The following is a 17,029-nucleotide window of genomic DNA, read 5'->3' as shown; positions in this document are numbered from 1 at the left end:
GTTGTCCTATTTTGGTGGCATTTCCTGTCCTGACAGTGGAGCTGACGTGAGAGAGGAGCCTGCACCGGAAGCGTCCCCACAGTGGAGCTCTGCAGGCAGACTATCTTTGGCATAACACTCGACTTTGACAAATGGCTACTTAAGGAGGTGCAGACATTTTACACTTTCTTCACTTCACACCAATCTCAGTTTTAGCCCATTCACAGAGCTGATATCCTCCTGTTGACTATGAGTGACTACAGAAGTTCATAATTCACGAAGGTTGTGAACATAAAGAATGATTCACTACGTTATAGGCGTGGCAAACACACTAGAACAAGTACATTTCAAAAACTGAACTTGAGGCTGTTGACCCTAAATAAACGACACAGCGCGGGACGACATCTAGCGGCAGAGCTGTGGTAGTGCATGTACTTTTATTTCATTGTGGGTAAAACCACGTCTGCGTTCAATTATGACCATGAGACTGTTCGGGCTACTCAGCTCTGGGAATATTTTTCTCTACTGTCAAGTCATTGTCAGCTCAATACTGTGGACTGATACACAACTCAACACATAGAAGTCATTTAGCAACTCTAGCAGTTTGTTCTCAAGTAGGTGATTACTCATGTTGACCCTTCAGACTATAAATGCAAAAGTTTTAGCAGGTTAGAGCTACTTATGCCTGGCCACTCAATGATTGATCTAGATGTTACAGAATGTTTTGTAACTGGGTCAATAGTTTTTCCATTCTGTCTGGTTTAGATAAAACATTTCTATCTGTTCTTTTTGGTCATTGTGGTTTCAGCATGATGACACTAAAACCATCAGGCAAATATATCACTCACTTGGATGCTTAAGATCTAATCAAAGGCTAGATATTATTTTGCCACTAATGGGAATCAATTTATTCCAAATAACAGACAACATAGTGGGTGTCTGCAGATTGGATACTGTTTAGTATAAAAAGACAAAACATGGAAAATCACTTCATGTAGATTGAGCACCAAAATACTTAGGACTTTCATTAAATCAAGAAATATTAGAACTTAATGGATATATGGACACAGAAGGAGCAAGAGACAGTATTTGGTTAATATACACTGCAGGTTTTTATTACAAGTTCCATTAACTACAAGGTGGAGGAATGAACTGGGAAAAACCCAGTTCTTATTTACCTACAGTCAAAACCATTTTCGTCAGAAAAAAGGAAAAAAAAATACTGGTAAAAAACACTTCAGCGCATTTAAAAGAAGAGGTGGGAACAATAATTTCAATCACATCAGAAGACAACCAAGTGTAAAATATTCTGCACATTTGTAACAACCACCCTTTTGTGCAGACAGGGAGGGACGACAACCAGGAGGAACAGCTTCATTTCTTAGCTGGTGTCCATCTGTGAAAACAATAAAGAGTGAAATTAGACAGCTGCAAAAACTAGAATGGTTAATTGACAGACAATCTATTTTACAGCTATACAGCTGAACATACCCTGGCATTGTAGGCGTCTAACTGGGCGTCAAGTTCCTCTGCCGACAGCTGCTGCTTGCTGTTACCCCCGCGGCCACCTCGACCCCTTCCTCTGGCACCGCCTGCACCACGTCCGCCGCGGCCTCTCTGCATGCCCCCGAAACCACCGCCTCCACGATTTCTGTTCATGCCTCCACCACCTCTGTTCAGACTGAGAACAAAAGCGCCCATCACACATGGCATCCACAATGTTTGCAAGTCAAGTTTCTTGAACAAAAGACGACTCCACTTACCCCTGCATAGGTCGCCTCTGTGTGTCAATCTGTGATGTGACGAGCTGTATGTTCATAGGCCGCCCTGGAAAAACAAAGACATGGACCTTACAATTTGAACAGGGCAGTAGTGATGAGAGTCAAGCAAGTAGACAATTAATGCTTTTGATTCAATGATTAAAAAAATGATAATCACATCAACAAAGTTAAGAAAAGTGGTGAAAACATGAGCAGCCAAAGCTCAACACAAGATGACAGGTGTGTGTGTATATATGAAGCTTTAGGCATACCATCAAGTGGGATGCCATTGTACTGTTTCATGGCCTTGAGAGCATCTGCCCTCCTTTCGAAGTGGACATCTGCGGTTCCCAAGCTTCTTCCGGACCGGTCATAATGAACTGCAGCCTTTTTCAGTGTCCCGAATTCGGCAAAAAGTTCCTGAAAAAGAGAGCAAAACACTAAGTAGCCATCTCTTTGCCTCGTTTACCACACCAACCCACAGCAAACATGTTCATCCCACAACATAAATGGGTAAAGGTGAAAACCAAAGTACCTGAATGTCTGCATCTGAGACCCCAAAGTCGAGATTGGAGACAAGTAGCTTCCCTCCAGTTTCCACGCCAGCTCCGCCGCCACCCCCAGCAGCACCATTGAAGCCGCTGAAGCCGTTGTCGAACATGTCGTGCTGCCACTTATCTGGAAGCTGTTTAGGCTGCAACAGATGAAAGAGAACGCACCTGCTGACTTCAGGATCCCCTTGCCTCTGTCAATCACAGAGTCCACACGGCTGGGTGTTGGGGCAAGCAGGGGCTCCACTTCCAACAGGGCGCTCAGCTCCCACAAGAGGGTCCCCAAAGTACCCTGCCCACCCCATCACTACAAGCAAGTGAATCACTTCAGAAAAAGGAAGACATACATAGGACACACAACTTAACTATGTCGGCAAGGGGATGTGTTGTATATCTTTCTCTATATATACACACATTATGTAAAAAAAGATTATAAGATCTAGTGGCATCTGCTGAGACTGTATACATCTACTCAACGACTACTAAGTCACAATTGAGCCAAGTTAATTATTCCAAACCCACCCACAATCTCTATACTAAACCCATAACTTGCCCACCCTGGCTTGCTACCAATATTGCCCATTGTTCTTGCCATCTGCGCCTCCACCATAGGCTCTCCAGAAATGATCCTCGGGTCGCCATCTGAAGCAGTGTTGCCTCCAGCGTTGCACCATGTTTCCTGGCCCGCCCAAGAGTTCTTTACAAAGCCACGAAAAGGGGGCTTTTCATGAAGGGGAAGTGTCCATAAGAGGAGGGGGGAGTGGATCGGAAAAACTAGAAGAAAAAAACAGGCCAGCTATCCCATCTATGCAAGCGTGGATTATCTGAGCGTCCATTTTGAGGCCACGCCATTTTCACTGGGGCTTTGTATAGATACACATTCACACTTAAAAAAGAGTGAAGATTTGCCTTATCGGAACACTATCTGGGGGTTGAAGTCCACTGATCCAGCCACACTGGTTGAAAAGCCACCGAAATTTGGCCTTGTTATGGAGCCCGCCGGCCACTCCCGAACAAAAGGCCGCTGCACCAGGACAAAAACTAAGTTATGCTTCCACAGTGACGGAAAAAAATCATTTGCGGATGATTTTCTCGATGAAGTGGCTTCCTCTCACCATCATTTTTGACACTTGGGGTGGAAAAGCACCGTTATCGACCCGTGGACGACTAGCTCTAATTTAAGCTGCTTGGATTCAAAATGGCGATCCAACTTTAGCTAGTTAGCTAATGTAGCCGTTTCCAAAGGGCCTCTTCTTGGAAAAAATGGTGTAACATATACAGGTTGTGGGAGAAGGGACACACTATGCATACAACTTCCATTAATGCTTAACCGCAAATTATAGAGCTCTCCTCCGAGGGGAAACTCGGCGGTTAGCAATCATTTTATTCACTTGACTAGAGGGAGAACAGAAGGATGTTACCCGGGCATTTTCAGGTTTGCCGAGGGCTTTTTTCCTTTTTCAGCTCATTTCCTCTAACTTTCTCATACCCTGCTGTACGGCGTCGGTCTGCCTCTAGCGCGGCTCAGGTTCTGGCGGTTCCTCATGGGGCCGGATCCGCCGCCTCGGCCTCCAAACCCTCCACCGCCGACTCCAAGACGCCCGGGGCCTCCTCCTCTGCCGCCACCGCCGGAGCCTCCGCGGCCTCGACCTCTTCCACCCCGGCCTCCGCCTCTCTGCTGCCTGTTCTGCTTGATAATGTCGTCTAGAGACATATCCATTTTATCGGTCATTATGCTGCCCCAATACTGCTAAACTGTTAAAGAAATATAAAAATTAAGCCTAGAAACGCTTGGTCCCTCTCCCTGCCCTCTCACAGCTCGACGCTCTCTGCACCGACGAGAAAACAATGAGCTTGCGTTCGCAGGATATAGACAAACTGCTTCGTTAGTACGTACTGTACGTAAGCGTGACGTCAACGCGTAATACGTATAGTCATAAACTAAAACACATTCCTCTTTCTATGATAATACTAGTACTACACAGTAAAATATATCATAAACACTAATCAACATACACGATTGAATCATGTTACTAAATAACTCATGTTTATAGTTTAAAGGACGGGTTTGCAATTTTTCCAAGTCCGTCTTAAAACAACAGTCAGGTGCCGAAATGAACATTGAAACAGGTTTTTCTTGCTGTAATCATACCTCCTGTTCATACTGGCCATTAGAAGATCCCTTCATAATGCACTTACAATGTAATGTGGGCCAAAATCCACACGCCTCCTTCTGTGTAAAAATGTATTTGAAAGTTTATCTGAAGCTAATATGAAGCTTCAGCCGTCCAAACTAGTCAAATCAAGTAAATATCTTTCAACGTTAGTCTTTTTAGTGCCAGTCACTTTTTTTGTAACTATACTTCCACCGCAGCTCAACGGGGAAACACTATCCAAGGAAATGCAAAGAGGGAATTCGATGCTAAAAAGACATAAATGTAATGTAAATGTGGCAAATATCCACTTGATACGACTGACTCAGACTGCTGAAGCCTCATATAAGCCTCAGATAAACTTTTAAATGCATTTTTGCACAAAACGTGGGTTTTGGCGCTCATCACTTACACTGAAAGTGCATTTGAAGGGAATCTTTTAGTAGCCAGTATGAAGGAGGAATGATTACAGTGAGGAAAACATCTCTCAGTGTTCATATGGGCACCTGACTCTTGTTTTGAGTCAGACTTAAAAAATTGTGAACCTGTCCTTTTAGTTTTGCTTCATAGATTCAAATCTGTTGGGGCTGAAACGATCAGTTGATTAAACAATGTGTCAATGACAGAAAATTCATCCACATTAACAGTATTTTGATAAGGTGATTAATCATTGAAGTAATTTTTAATATACAAATGCCAAAAATTCACTGGAACCAGCCTCTTAAATGTGAATATTTGCTGTTTTTCTTAGCCTAAGATATCTTGGTTTTGGACTATTAGCTGGACAAAACAAGCCATTTGAGTATGTCAACTTGGGCTTTGGGAAAGTGTGATTAGCATTTTTTTTTTTAACATTTTCTGATATTTTATAGGTCAAACGATTAATCAATTGAGAAAATAATTGATAATGACTGTTAGTTGGACTCCATAAATCAGTGTAACCAGGACATAGCATAATTGTTTTAACAGCTTCTCATAGTTATTTGGCTTTATAAAATGTCTGCCAGTGTAAGATTCAGGGTTAGTTTATGGTAAGTTTCAGTTAGTTTCCTCTTGCCATGCCCATTCCTTTTAGTACAAAGGGTATCTTTGTTTTATTTCACTGTGCAGAAAAATCTGTTTGTAATGGTAAAATTCATGTAGTTGCATTCATTAATGTCTCATGTGATGCACCCAAAGTGACATCCAACCTGGTAAATATCTATGTAGGATCAATGCAAGCAGGTGTACTGTAAAAGTCTTTTATTCAACATTTTGTTTCAAGGGGAGGGGGGTTAACCAAGGGCAGCATACTCGGGGAGGTCTCTACTTAGTAAAGTCCATTTTAGGGCAAGAAAATTTATAATAAAAATGTTGGCCTTCTACATTGCATTTGGCTTCCAAAACTTGCCCATAAAGTGTTTATCCAATGTGACCATTTCATTACGTCTACAATTTATCTATCAAACTATCTTCCAAAACAAACTAAAAAAAATAGAAGTCAGCCCTTTCGCATTTTCCTCCAAGGTCTTATAAGTAGTAGTAGTAGTTGAAAAGAAACCGGGTTTATATTTAAGACTGCAGTCTTTTGTGTCCTGTGGAGAGTGTCAACAGTTTGTACCTCAGCATCAGATGTCAGCAAATTTTGATGAAAGTTTGCATCAGTCCCGTCCACATAAAGAATGTACATAAAAAGATTTTGTGGCTTGAAAAATCATGAACCAAGAGAGAGGAGAATTTCTGCTCCCCGAAATCCCAGCTATTTTCTTCTTAGTCAGTTGTAGAGTGTAAAGAAAGAGACGGGGGTTGCTATGGTCCAGAGTTTAGAATGGAGATTCTGTGCAAGACTGGCCAACAGGGCTGACTTTCTGGCTGACAGAGGGCTGATGGAGGAAAAGTTCTCAAGGATAATGGGTGGAAAAAAGCGACTGGACCATCATGAGAAAGACTAGGACTTCTTGGAGTCCTGTGTGTTGCGTTTCTTGAGGTCACTCAGGTCCACTGGTGTGAAAGCTGCAGGAACAGACAGAAAAAATAAAGTTGTTATTTGGCTGGTGCAGGATGAGTATTAATCCTTTGTTGACATGTCAGACAGAAAAACACAATTCATTTCAGTTACACTGTAACTTACAATGTAGGTTAGGATTTGGGTTCTTCTCCACATATTCCTGTGGTCCACGTTCATTACGTTCACTGTTTTGTGTTGATCTGATGTCTCTGAGCACACACTGCCAGGCTGTGAAACAATAGAGAAAACAATGCTTTTTGTTACATGTAGGACATCTTATCCTACCTTGGATACATGTTAGTAACAACATAACAAGACAGACTGAAGCAAACAATGAAGTATATCACTGCATCTGAGGCAGTGTGCTGGAAATATCTGGCAGCTTGCAAACTTGTTATTTAGCACTTTTTAAAGTAGGTACGTGCTTCAATGCCAGTATAGTACCTATAAACATGTAGCCAGAGTGGGCGACTTAAGTTGTCTGTTTCAGATAGCATTACTGATCCTTTTAATAATGATGGTTGAAGTGATCATTCAAAAACAATCTGAAGTGTGGCTTGTGGTCAGTAGTACTGCACTGGACTTAAAATCCATATGATAAAAAAGGTAGGGTTCCCTCAGCTTTGCAAAAAGTGAAAATAGACTCATCAAGCAGTAGTGTTAAGACTCTTTATATGGCCTCTTGCATTGTGGGGACAGAAACTGACTGATGAGCCACAATGCTGTGATGCCGTTGTTGTGTGCAAAATTGTGCCCTCATGTGAGCACATACTGTGTTTTCTCGCTCTATTAACCGTCTAAACTATTTAAGGTATGAGTCCATTATGTTACAATGTTATGATGAGTATAACTCACTATATGAATAAGTGTAACAGGCGTACACATTCATGTTATCTAATTTCATGGCATACTGTTGACAATGGCACAAACGACAAAAAAATTAGTCTGTTTAGTTCATGGCATCTATCTTAAATACATGATGAGACGATGAGTTTTGGGAAACGTTACCTCTGTACCTTTAAATGTAAGCAATATGAGCTTCAGTTACACAAGTCATTGTATTCTTTCTGAATGAAATCAATCAGAATGGCAATTTCCACAAATGTTTACATGTGAGAGAGCAATACAATGATTAGGTGTCATGTTTACACGCCGCACACAAAGTGATCATAGTGAAAAGTTCTGCTCTGCACAATATTAAGAATATATATATGTACACACACACACACTACCGGTCAAAAGTTTTAGGACAACTCGATTTTTACAGTTTTTATTGAAATTTACAGTACATAACTTAATATCTGAATGTACCCTGAAATTAAAGCATAAAACATATAAACAAGTAGAGATGTGAAAAAATATATCATGGAATTTCTTCGTTTAACAAATTTAATCTAAATTTTTGACTCATCAAAGTAGCCACCTTTGCAGATGTAACACACTTGTGGCATTCTTTCTACAATGGAAATCAAATATTGTTCAGAAAGTTCTTCTGTTAGAAGTACCTACAAATGTGTTGCACTGACAGGTTGTTTTGCTTTCACCCTTCAGTCCAGTTCATTCCAAACCAGCTCAATGGGGTTTAGCTCAGGAGACAGTACTGGCCATTCCACGATTTGAAGCCTACTGACAGCATGGAGGTATGTTTTGGATCATTATCTTGCTGTAGGATGAACCTCTGAGCAACTAGGTGTAGACCAGAGGATACTGTGTGGCTCAGTAAAATGCTATGAAAGCCCTTTCGGTCCAGGTCACTCTGGATCCAGCAAACGAGTCCCAGACCATCACGCTTCCTCCTCCAAGCTTTTATACAGACTGAGGGTTTGTGAGTAATCAACAAAAGTTGGGACATCTGTGGGAATTATTTGCATCAACTTTCAAGACTTCATTTAGGTCCATTGCTGAAAAAAAGCAGTTTTGATCTGGTTTTTGTTAACCTGAGTTATAACTCTGAAATTTACATTATTTTTCAGTTTTTGGTAATCTAAACTTTTTTTCACCTCTGGCAGTTTACCGCTTACCTTTGTATCATTTAAGGTTACTCACTGGACTTGAACTGCTTAAATTTCAATAAAAACTGGAAAAAAGGGGGTATTCTAAAACTTTTGACCGGTAGTGTGTGTGTTTCTGTGTGTGTATATACATGTATAAATATTAAGAATCCAGAACCACGCCTCAGTCAGATTGTTTTTAAAAGTCCAACATTAAGCTCTTTGCACTGTGCTTGGTTTACTGCTGAACTTGATGAACTGTTTCATCAGAACATATTACTCCTGCAGTTATGGAACAGGTGAGTCAACCGCAATGGACCTATCACCCACTTAACTTTAGGGGGTAAGCATGTACACAAATGGGACAAAGTTTAGTTTCCTGCTGCAGTGTTTGTTATGTCATAAGCCATCAGGAAAACAGCTGTGACCAAAACTGATAAAAGAAAGTGTACTCGCCCTAACTGAGCAAGTTCAATTTCTTTGTGAATTGTGCAGTTTATTTTGATTGAGGTGGTTAGAAGACATTTTTTAGTTCTGAGAGGTCTACTGTTCTGATTATTAGTAAAATAACAGGCTTATGTTATTCTGACAGATAATTATATATATATATATATATATATATATGAATGATGGGGGGGGGGGGGGGGTTACTACTTACTATCATTGATAAAGCGCACATTTTCCTCATGTGCCGGGGTGAAGAGCTCCCCACTGTTAGTAGGGGATCGGGGGCTTGAAGTCCGCTTGTAACTATTCACCATCCTGGGAGCAGATGAGCTTCACAAACATGAAAACAGCAAAATTAGCAGCATGAATAGAGATTTCATTTCACTGAAGTATTTTAATCACTGTTTACTGTAAGCTAAAGTTGACATAATATATGTGCCCAAAGCACTACACACTCAAAATTACATGTAATGAAACTTTAATGGTCACTATTAACACTGGACCATTTGTACTTGTGCATTTAACACTGAAGTGCCATAACTCTTGTCAGACCTGGTCATTCTGTTTGCAGTCTGTACTCGCTCCTTGCTCCTCTATGGTGAGTGGATTTGAAGAATACAAAGGCTCAGAAGTCCTCGGCTGAATTCTAACAATGGACAACAATGACAACTTTAGTATGCCAACATGATCTAGGAAGTAAACATTTACACTTACGTAACCTAGTGACACTGCTGATTAGTCCATTACTTGCTAGTCACTTAACTTACAATAAACTGCATCATCTTAAAGAGTTACAATAAGTTAACTAACGTTAGTAACAATACGAGTGGTGTTCACTCATAGTTGCTAGTGTCAGCTACTTCCTCTATAGCAATGATACGCCGTGCGTCTGAAAAAATGAACAAATCTTAACGTTAGCTGATCTGGGGGACTTTTGTTTACGTTTTGACTGACATTGCTTCAGTAGTGTTAGCAGCAGGCTAAGTTACGGAGACAAACCTCGGTACATTCACCACTGGAGAAATCCTCCTCGACAAGACAACAGTATGTTTGTCTCTAAAGTGGTTTCTCAATTTTGTGATTCGACTATAGCTATGTCCTGAGGGACAGCTAACGCTAACTATAGATTTGCTGACACAATCATTTCAGCTAACTTTAGCCTTCTCGCTAGCTGGTGATTTACATTGTCTTGTCGTAACGTTAGCTTAAAACAGCTAATATGTTACCAGCGTTACTGGTGCCAAATATATATTAGAAACACGCTTAGCACAGTTGTACATTTTTTAAAAGATGACCCGTAAAGAACACAGCTTTAATCTATTCTACAAACCTTTGTTCTTTAATCTTGCCTTTCGATTTCTTTATTCAGGACTGTGTACGCCGCTAGACCAGGCTAAAACGTTGCCAATGCCAACCAATCATTTCCGGGAAAAGATCAAGGAACCTATAAAAGACACGGAAGTGAAAGGGCTCTCAAAATCATAATACGTAACAATAATAATAATAATAATAATAATAATAATAATAATAATAATAATAATAATGCATAGACAAACTTACACAACAGTGCAAACAAAGTCAACTAAAGTAGCTTAAAGATTCCCTTCAGGCATGTTTTAAGACATTTACAAATAATAATGATCATAAAAGTAATAATTTTGTTATAATAATTTATTATAGTTTGATTACCTTTTTAAACATAATTAAGATTACATCTGCTCATCCCTCATTGACAAGTCGAGAATCAGTGACATTTTTTAAATAAATTAGTTAATTTTATAATAATTAAAAAAAAAAGTTTAACTGGACACACAAACAGAGGATGTCTCCTCCTTCCTTCACTATAAAGTCCATTCGCAGTGTGCGTGTGTGTGCTGGAGGTTTCAAGTTTCCATATCACACTTATATAATAATAATAATAATAATAATAAGAAGAAGAAGAAGAATAACACATTTTATTCATAGAGTGCTTTTCAGGGTATTCAAAGACAGTTTACATAAGTTAAAAGGATCAATATAAGTTGCATACTGAACTATGATTGACTCCCAAATGATTTGTGATTTCACAAAATCATACTTGCCTTGTATGTACACGCCTTAAATTCAGATTTAAGGTGAGCAGGGAGAGGTTTTCCCCCTTCAGCAGATGAATGTGAAAACATCTTTCTAGTGTCAAACTCTGCACATGCATCATTCTGCACAGTGAAGCTAACACAGCATTCATTTTTGAATGAGGGGGGACTTTAATTGAAGACTTGGCACAGAGGACGAGGCAGTCCCAAACTCTGGTATGAGCTTTTTCTTCGAAACAGTTAAAATAACAAAATATGTATGACTTACATAGCCTTTTCTCCACCTACTGTTATTATTTCCTTTAGAAAAAATATGTTCACATACAAAATACAGCATTATGTTTTTTTCATTTCTGCTACTATTTTTTCATTTTTACATTAATGTCAGGATGCCATATATATTTTTATTTTATTATATTTTTTGTTAAAATATAATAATCTTTGTTTCAATGTACTATTACAATTTAAAAGCAATAGTAGGAAAGACAGACTATATTTGAGGGTACTCCATGTATCCCAGGTATTCTTACAGCATAGAAAGAAAGGTTTACACAAAGATGATGGCTGAAAAGCTGTAGCTTGCTGTGATATTTGTTAAAATGTAGCTGTGTTCCCGTTTGTTCCTTGTAGTGCATTTAAGTGACCACACAGAACTCTGTCATATTTATAAAAGATATCTTTATTTACGAAAACGTACAAAAATAATTATTGAAGAGAAAATTATAAGACTTCAATTGCTGACGTACATATTTTCTTCAGCACAGTTTCTACTACAGAAAACAACAACAACAACACATTTGGGGAAAAATACTGCAGCAGTAGAGATGCTTGTACAGCATGAAATTGAAATTAGTTTTTTTTTTAAATTTCTGATCTATCAATGAAGTATCAATTATTAATTTGGAAAATCCTCCTTCTGCCCAGCAGTAAGGATTTATAACTCTCCTGTAAGACACAAACAACTCATCTCTAATTTGGAAGCAAACAGTCTGCAGAGTGCAAATGATTAAACAAAGTGATTAAATGTTTAAACTTAAATGCTCATGAGGATAAAGATTCAGCCAATTTTCTTAAGCAGGGATTAAGTATTCAGACCATGGACCATGGATAACTTGTAAAGATGAAATTTCAGTTCACTAACACACTGTTGATATTGTGTTACATGAGCTGTGAGTGAAGACAGAGAGCTATTTGCAGATTAACATTTACAGCGTGGACACCAACATTTTAACAAATACACAAATACACATAAAAGTCAAAAAAAAAATTAAATAAAATAACCACCATAAAGAGAAATACAGCTTACTGGAGTATAGTTTTGTTGCCATAATTATAAAAATATAAATCTCACAGCAATTTGTGCAACAAACAGAACCGCCATCTTGCACAACAGGATCAGCAAGATGCAGCGGCCATGTTGTTCCGCCCTGTTATGCCCTGTTTTTTTGGCATTGTATGATGTTGAATATTGCGGCTGTTCAGCTTCTTCATGTTTTCTTTGTGGTTGTTCTTTCCTGGGTCCATTTGGGACCCAATATCACACACAGCCTGTCTCAAACATTTTGGCCAGCTCTTTGCAGTCTGGGTCGATGAGGTCTGCAGGCTTCTCTCCACTTTCATTCTCTACCTCGGTACTGGCTCCAATTGACAGCAGATAACTGAGAGGAGAATTAAAAAGAGTGTTGTCAGACAAATGTAAGACAACATAGAAAAACATGGCATAGTTAATCAATAGTGCAACTGATCTTCTTCATTGTTTCACCTCAGAATTAAGGAAAATTAAAATTCAAAAGTAGTTTGTATTGTTTTTCAGCTTATGACTATCCTTTCTCCTTAACAATGTAAATTCACTCAGTTTGTTTTTCTTATCCTCCTTTTAATCTCTGGGATTCTTTATGTTAAATACTATGTTTTGTGTACTCAGATAATTGAATTTTGTCTCAGTTTCATGTGTATGTGTCTTTTTTTTTAAATTGTCAGTGTTCAAAGGGTCATATCCAGATAAGTGTATAGTGAAGTCATTGCAGTTAGCTGACCTCTTCCTGCTCCTTAAGGGGTATTTCAAGCATCCATATGTCACATGAGAAATGCTTATTTTGAGTATCACATTAGTGTGGTTTGAAATGCCACTAACTGTTCTATATTTGGCATTAAATACATGTGGTTTGTAGGAAAGAGTTTAACTTCACTTTCTAGAAATCAGCAGCAATTCCACAGAGATTTGTATGATTTAATTTGTATGACCACCAGTGACTAAAAGGTTAAAAAGTCACCTTATTACCTTGCAATTTCCGGATAGCCGTCACTGCAGGCCATGTGAAGTGGCGTCCAGCCATCCTCATCTCTCTGATGGACATCAGCGCCATATTTCACGAGCAGCTTCACCACCTCCAGGTTTCCTGTTAGCACAGCTTCATGTAGTGCTGCCATACCTGCACATACAAGACTGCATAAGTCCTCTGGAGCACTGCTGTACACAGCCATGCAGTCAAATCAGGTCTGTGATTGACATCTAATTGATATTTGTTTGTTGGAATATTTTCTAATTTCAAATCTCGTTTTAAAGTTAAGGAAAAAGTAGCAGCTGTGGAGACTCCACTCACCTGAGTGGAAGAGTGTATCCACACGAACCTTCCTTGCTCTCATGAACCGCCCAATTTGCTCCATATCTCCACGTCTAACAATATCCTGGAAGACGATGTCATTGGGGAAGTGCACAGTTCTCTTTGCAGGTGTGACAGGTATCACAGGTGCAGGATTTTCCTGCACTTGTGTGCGACGTGTTGAGCTGTACCGTGACGCTTTGCTATATGAAGGGACATATGTTGATGCAGACTTGTAAGTGGATGTGTAATGTGATGGGGTGTAATGTGTCGTGCTATAATGTGTCGGGGTGTACTTTGTAGTGGAGGTATACGAGGGTGTGTAGTGAGTTGGTGTGTAATGTGAGGGAGTGTAATAGGTTGGTGTGTGGTATGTTGGTGTGTACTGGGAGCTGCGTGTGTATGTTGACACTGGTACGTGGTAGTTGTACTTCATCCTTGCAGTGGTTATGGCTGCCTCCCCCCTTTGCTGTCAGCCCAGGAGGAGGGGAATGAGAAATCCAACAGGACAAACCAATCCAACAAAAAATAGCAGTATCCTTTGCTTTGTGTCCTTTTTGTCCTCTCCTCGCTTGCCTCTTATCCTTTTAGTTTCCAGCTGAAGTATCTCCTGCTGTCACTCACTTTGCATAAAACAAGGGCTTTTCAAATCCTTTTCTTCACTTCACTATGTCCCAGTCCCCTTCTTTTAGCTTGTATGGTGCTCTTTTTCTTGCTTGCAGTGAATTTCTACCATCTAACTTCGAAAAAGTTGGTTACATAGTATGTTTGCCGTTGGACAGAACTGTTGTCTGATGGGGCAAGTGGGAGAGGACACCTATATACCCTCTGTAGGGCTATTTTAGGGCCTAATATCCAGTGACTTCAGCTTAGAAATGAGTGGCCCTAGTGCGGTTCCACCCACTGTGCAGTCACATGCCCACTGACACTGCACCCACCCCCAGGTCATAAAAAATGTTGACAACCAAAATGTTCCCTTTGAGTCTTGCTTGAGACATCTTACCACATAAACATTTAGAAAACAACCATAATCAGTAAGACAGCTGAAAGTTTAAAATATTGCCAGATGAGGCAGACTATACCAAAAACGCATTGCGTGGAGCCCGGTTATCTTCCTTTTTGGGGTATTACAAGCAGCTATATGTGTCAATCATCTGGAATCATATTGTTTTGGTGCTAATAATGAGAGGTGTATTGCAGGCCAAACATATGACCGCAAACACCAACAGCACATGATTTCGTTTTGGAATGTGTTGTTGATTTGTCTTCTTACATCATGTTTGATGGTGAAATATAATCTTGGTTATACGAAAGAGATTAGAGATTGATTTCAAATACACACACATTTTTATTTTTAGAATTAACAGGAGATTTGAAGTAGGGTTTCATATTTTTCCAAAGTTGGTCCAGTGCTCCTGAGTGTTTTGGCTTCATGTCGCATCTCATGTTCCCCATTGACCTGCAGGTCCATCATAAGACTTGCTTGACCTTTGCATCACAACCAGACAATAAAATTCCCTTTAGTGAGGAGGTTATGGGAGCGTGGTCATGACCAACTGATGGGGCAAAGACGCTACATATAACCTCTCCCCACAAATGCCACTGAAAAGTCACACGGTTGCCAGAAATGCAGCTATTTACAACGCTGAACTTTCGCCACGCGCTACAAGATTTGCAGAGCACGAAGAGCTTTCTAAATGAGATTGGTGCAACAAGTTTCTCAACATAAATCACACTGATCTCCATGATTACATGCATAGTAAATATATGAATTTAATGTATAAACATAGTATTTAAAATGTGGAATAACAGATTTTTATCACCAAGTGTGACATGCAGGACATGTGATTTATGCTGTAACTTTGTGGTCGTGGCACCAGCTGTCCCCAGACAGACTTCTAAGATGGGCAGTGCTGGTTATAACTGGTTCACAAAACCTTTGCAAGAGGACTTGGGCATTTCACAGACACTGCTGCCAATGTAGCAGAGAAAATAGCAAAGCTGCCATCCTTGGGTTCTCATTTCTCACCACAACTCCAACCACTTGGAACATGACGTTGCTACAGAACTAGATCTCCTCTGTCGTCATTTACAGCTATATTAATGCTTTTCTCCATATTTCTGCTTACTTTAATATTCAGTCTACATTTTATTCATATAAGAACACCTGTTCACCCATCGACATCTTCATAAAAAGGCTTATGCTGCATATGTGCTTGATTGAAAATTGGATAATGAGTAATTTGCAGTGCCCACTCATTCTATTTGGGTTCAAAAGTAGTTTTTAATTTGCAAACATTCTTACTAAATTAGATTCTTAACAATTCCTTACCTGACAGAAAATACTTTTAGTTTTCAGTGTGTAGTTTTGTGTCTCAAACTACATATTAGTAAATTAGATTCTTTATTAAAAACTCTATAATGAGTGCATTTTCCCTATACTGTACTACCAAATTACATAACTCTTTCAGAAAATATTCCAGGATTAAGAGATACACAGCAGCTACTTTTAGGGAATTCATGAAAAAATGTCCTGGAAATTACTGTAGTGGGAAAGTAAGGGATCCATAAAATAATGTGTTACCAAAATATAGACGCTCACTCATTATAGAGTTTTTAAGAAACAGCCTAATACGTGTTTTAAAACACTAAAAAGTAAGTTTTTTTTCTGTCTGTTAAAGAATTAAGTGTCTAATTTCAAAAGATTTTTTTCAAATTAACAACTACATATGAACCCAAATATGAGTAGGTACCAACTAAACCAACTTATCACTTTCTCAGTTTTTTTTCTTATAATTTGTATCAAATAGCCCAATCCTTTCTGTAAAATATCCTAAAAATGAAACACCTGCAAATTACTCAGAAAATTTCCAGGAAATTAGCATAAAATTAAAGGACCTGTAAAATAAAGTGTTACTGAATTGCTTTGTATCAAAATCGAGAACACAAAAGGTTTTGTGCTTTATGTATGGCCTTTTTATACCATATATAGTTTTGTGTACTGTTGTGGAAGATTTTAATAAAATTATGTCCAATCTCAGCAGGATATGATCAGTGAATTTCTGTTAATGTAAGAGCTGACCCTGGCTCTGAATGGCACTACTAATTATTATTCCTCACCTCCTGCCCATGCACTCTCTGAGGGTCTAAAAAGGGGAAACGGGGGAAAGAGGCTTAGAGCTAATGTCTAGACAAATTGAAGTGAGAGTATTTGAATGTTCACAGCTTGAGGAAGAGCAACTATCATGTTTCACAGTCTCTTATATGGTATCGGGGAGGTGCAGGCAGGTTGTGTCCCTGAGCAATGGTGATACTCCTTCTAGCTTCCCTCTCTTTGCTTTGCAGTGACTTCCTCACCAGAAGAAAGGAGAACCTTGGCTTGGGGAAAATGTTTGTTTGTTACAGCCCAGTGTTAGGCCTACTCTTGGACACATGCCAGAGAGAAGTCTCACACGTTATGGCTTCTTGCTATACATAGACTCAGGC

General features: G+C 39.3%; 3 protein-coding genes across 3 annotated transcripts; all 3 read right to left on the bottom strand.

The window, feature by feature from the left end:
• Positions 1 to 1,067: 1,067 nt before the first annotated feature.
• On the bottom strand, positions 1,068 to 4,152 carry alyref (Aly/REF export factor). The gene is made up of 6 exons (XM_042393229.1): positions 3,780 to 4,152; positions 2,275 to 2,433; positions 2,012 to 2,159; positions 1,743 to 1,806; positions 1,471 to 1,660; positions 1,068 to 1,375 (listed from the first exon to the last, which is right to left on the bottom strand). The coding sequence occupies exons 1-6, from the start codon at positions 4,020 to 4,022 to the stop codon at positions 1,361 to 1,363; spliced, it is 819 nt and encodes a 272-aa protein (XP_042249163.1). The 5' UTR covers positions 4,023 to 4,152; the 3' UTR covers positions 1,068 to 1,360.
• Positions 4,153 to 5,670: 1,518 nt separating this feature from the next.
• Positions 5,671 to 10,306, bottom strand: mcrip1 (MAPK regulated corepressor interacting protein 1). Its single transcript, XM_042393231.1, has 5 exons — positions 10,199 to 10,306; positions 9,421 to 9,514; positions 9,080 to 9,198; positions 6,554 to 6,658; positions 5,671 to 6,435 (listed from the first exon to the last, which is right to left on the bottom strand). The coding sequence occupies exons 2-5, from the start codon at positions 9,426 to 9,428 to the stop codon at positions 6,371 to 6,373; spliced, it is 297 nt and encodes a 98-aa protein (XP_042249165.1). The 5' UTR covers positions 9,429 to 9,514; positions 10,199 to 10,306; the 3' UTR covers positions 5,671 to 6,370.
• Positions 10,307 to 11,601: 1,295 nt separating this feature from the next.
• Positions 11,602 to 14,347, bottom strand: LOC121884428 (protein phosphatase 1 regulatory subunit 27). The gene is made up of 3 exons (XM_042393230.1): positions 13,544 to 14,347; positions 13,222 to 13,372; positions 11,602 to 12,598 (listed from the first exon to the last, which is right to left on the bottom strand). Exons 1-3 carry the CDS (start codon positions 13,977 to 13,979, stop codon positions 12,478 to 12,480), a joined length of 708 nt encoding a protein of 235 aa, XP_042249164.1. The 5' UTR covers positions 13,980 to 14,347; the 3' UTR covers positions 11,602 to 12,477.
• Between the last annotated feature and the right edge of the window lie 2,682 nt (positions 14,348 to 17,029).

This window comes from Thunnus maccoyii, chromosome 18, assembly GCF_910596095.1.
Source record: "Thunnus maccoyii chromosome 18, fThuMac1.1, whole genome shotgun sequence".
Taxonomy (NCBI): Eukaryota; Metazoa; Chordata; class Actinopteri; order Scombriformes; family Scombridae; genus Thunnus; species Thunnus maccoyii.
Note: the sequence above shows the minus strand (reverse complement) of the source record. Positions and strands in the feature narration are given on the sequence as shown.

Bases quoted from the DNA above. Each gene is read 5' to 3' on its own strand.
- alyref (XM_042393229.1), bottom strand. From the start codon at position 4,022: ATGACCGATAAAATGGATATGTCTCTAGACGACATTATCAAGCAGAAC. The intron at 2,434-3,779 runs GTATGAGAAAGT...CATCTGTTGCAG, and splicing joins GACCGACGCCGTACAGCAGG to CCTAAACAGCTTCCAGATAA. The intron at 2,160-2,274 runs GTACTTTGGTTT...TCTCTTTTTCAG, and splicing joins TCTCAGATGCAGACATTCAG to GAACTTTTTGCCGAATTCGG.
- mcrip1 (XM_042393231.1), bottom strand. The intron at 6,659-9,079 runs GTAAGTAGTAAC...ATTGTTTCACAG, and splicing joins TGTGCGCTTTATCAATGATA to CCTGGCAGTGTGTGCTCAGA. The intron at 6,436-6,553 runs GTAAGTTACAGT...CTGTTCCTGCAG, and splicing joins CCCAAATCCTAACCTACATT to CTTTCACACCAGTGGACCTG.
- LOC121884428 (XM_042393230.1), bottom strand. From the start codon at position 13,979: ATGAAGTACAACTACCACGTACCAGTGTCAACATACACACGCAGCTCC. The intron at 13,373-13,543 runs GTGAGTGGAGTC...TTGTATGTGCAG, and splicing joins GGATACACTCTTCCACTCAG to GTATGGCAGCACTACATGAA. The intron at 12,599-13,221 runs GTAATAAGGTGA...TTCTCCTCTCAG, and splicing joins GGCTATCCGGAAATTGCAAG to TTATCTGCTGTCAATTGGAG.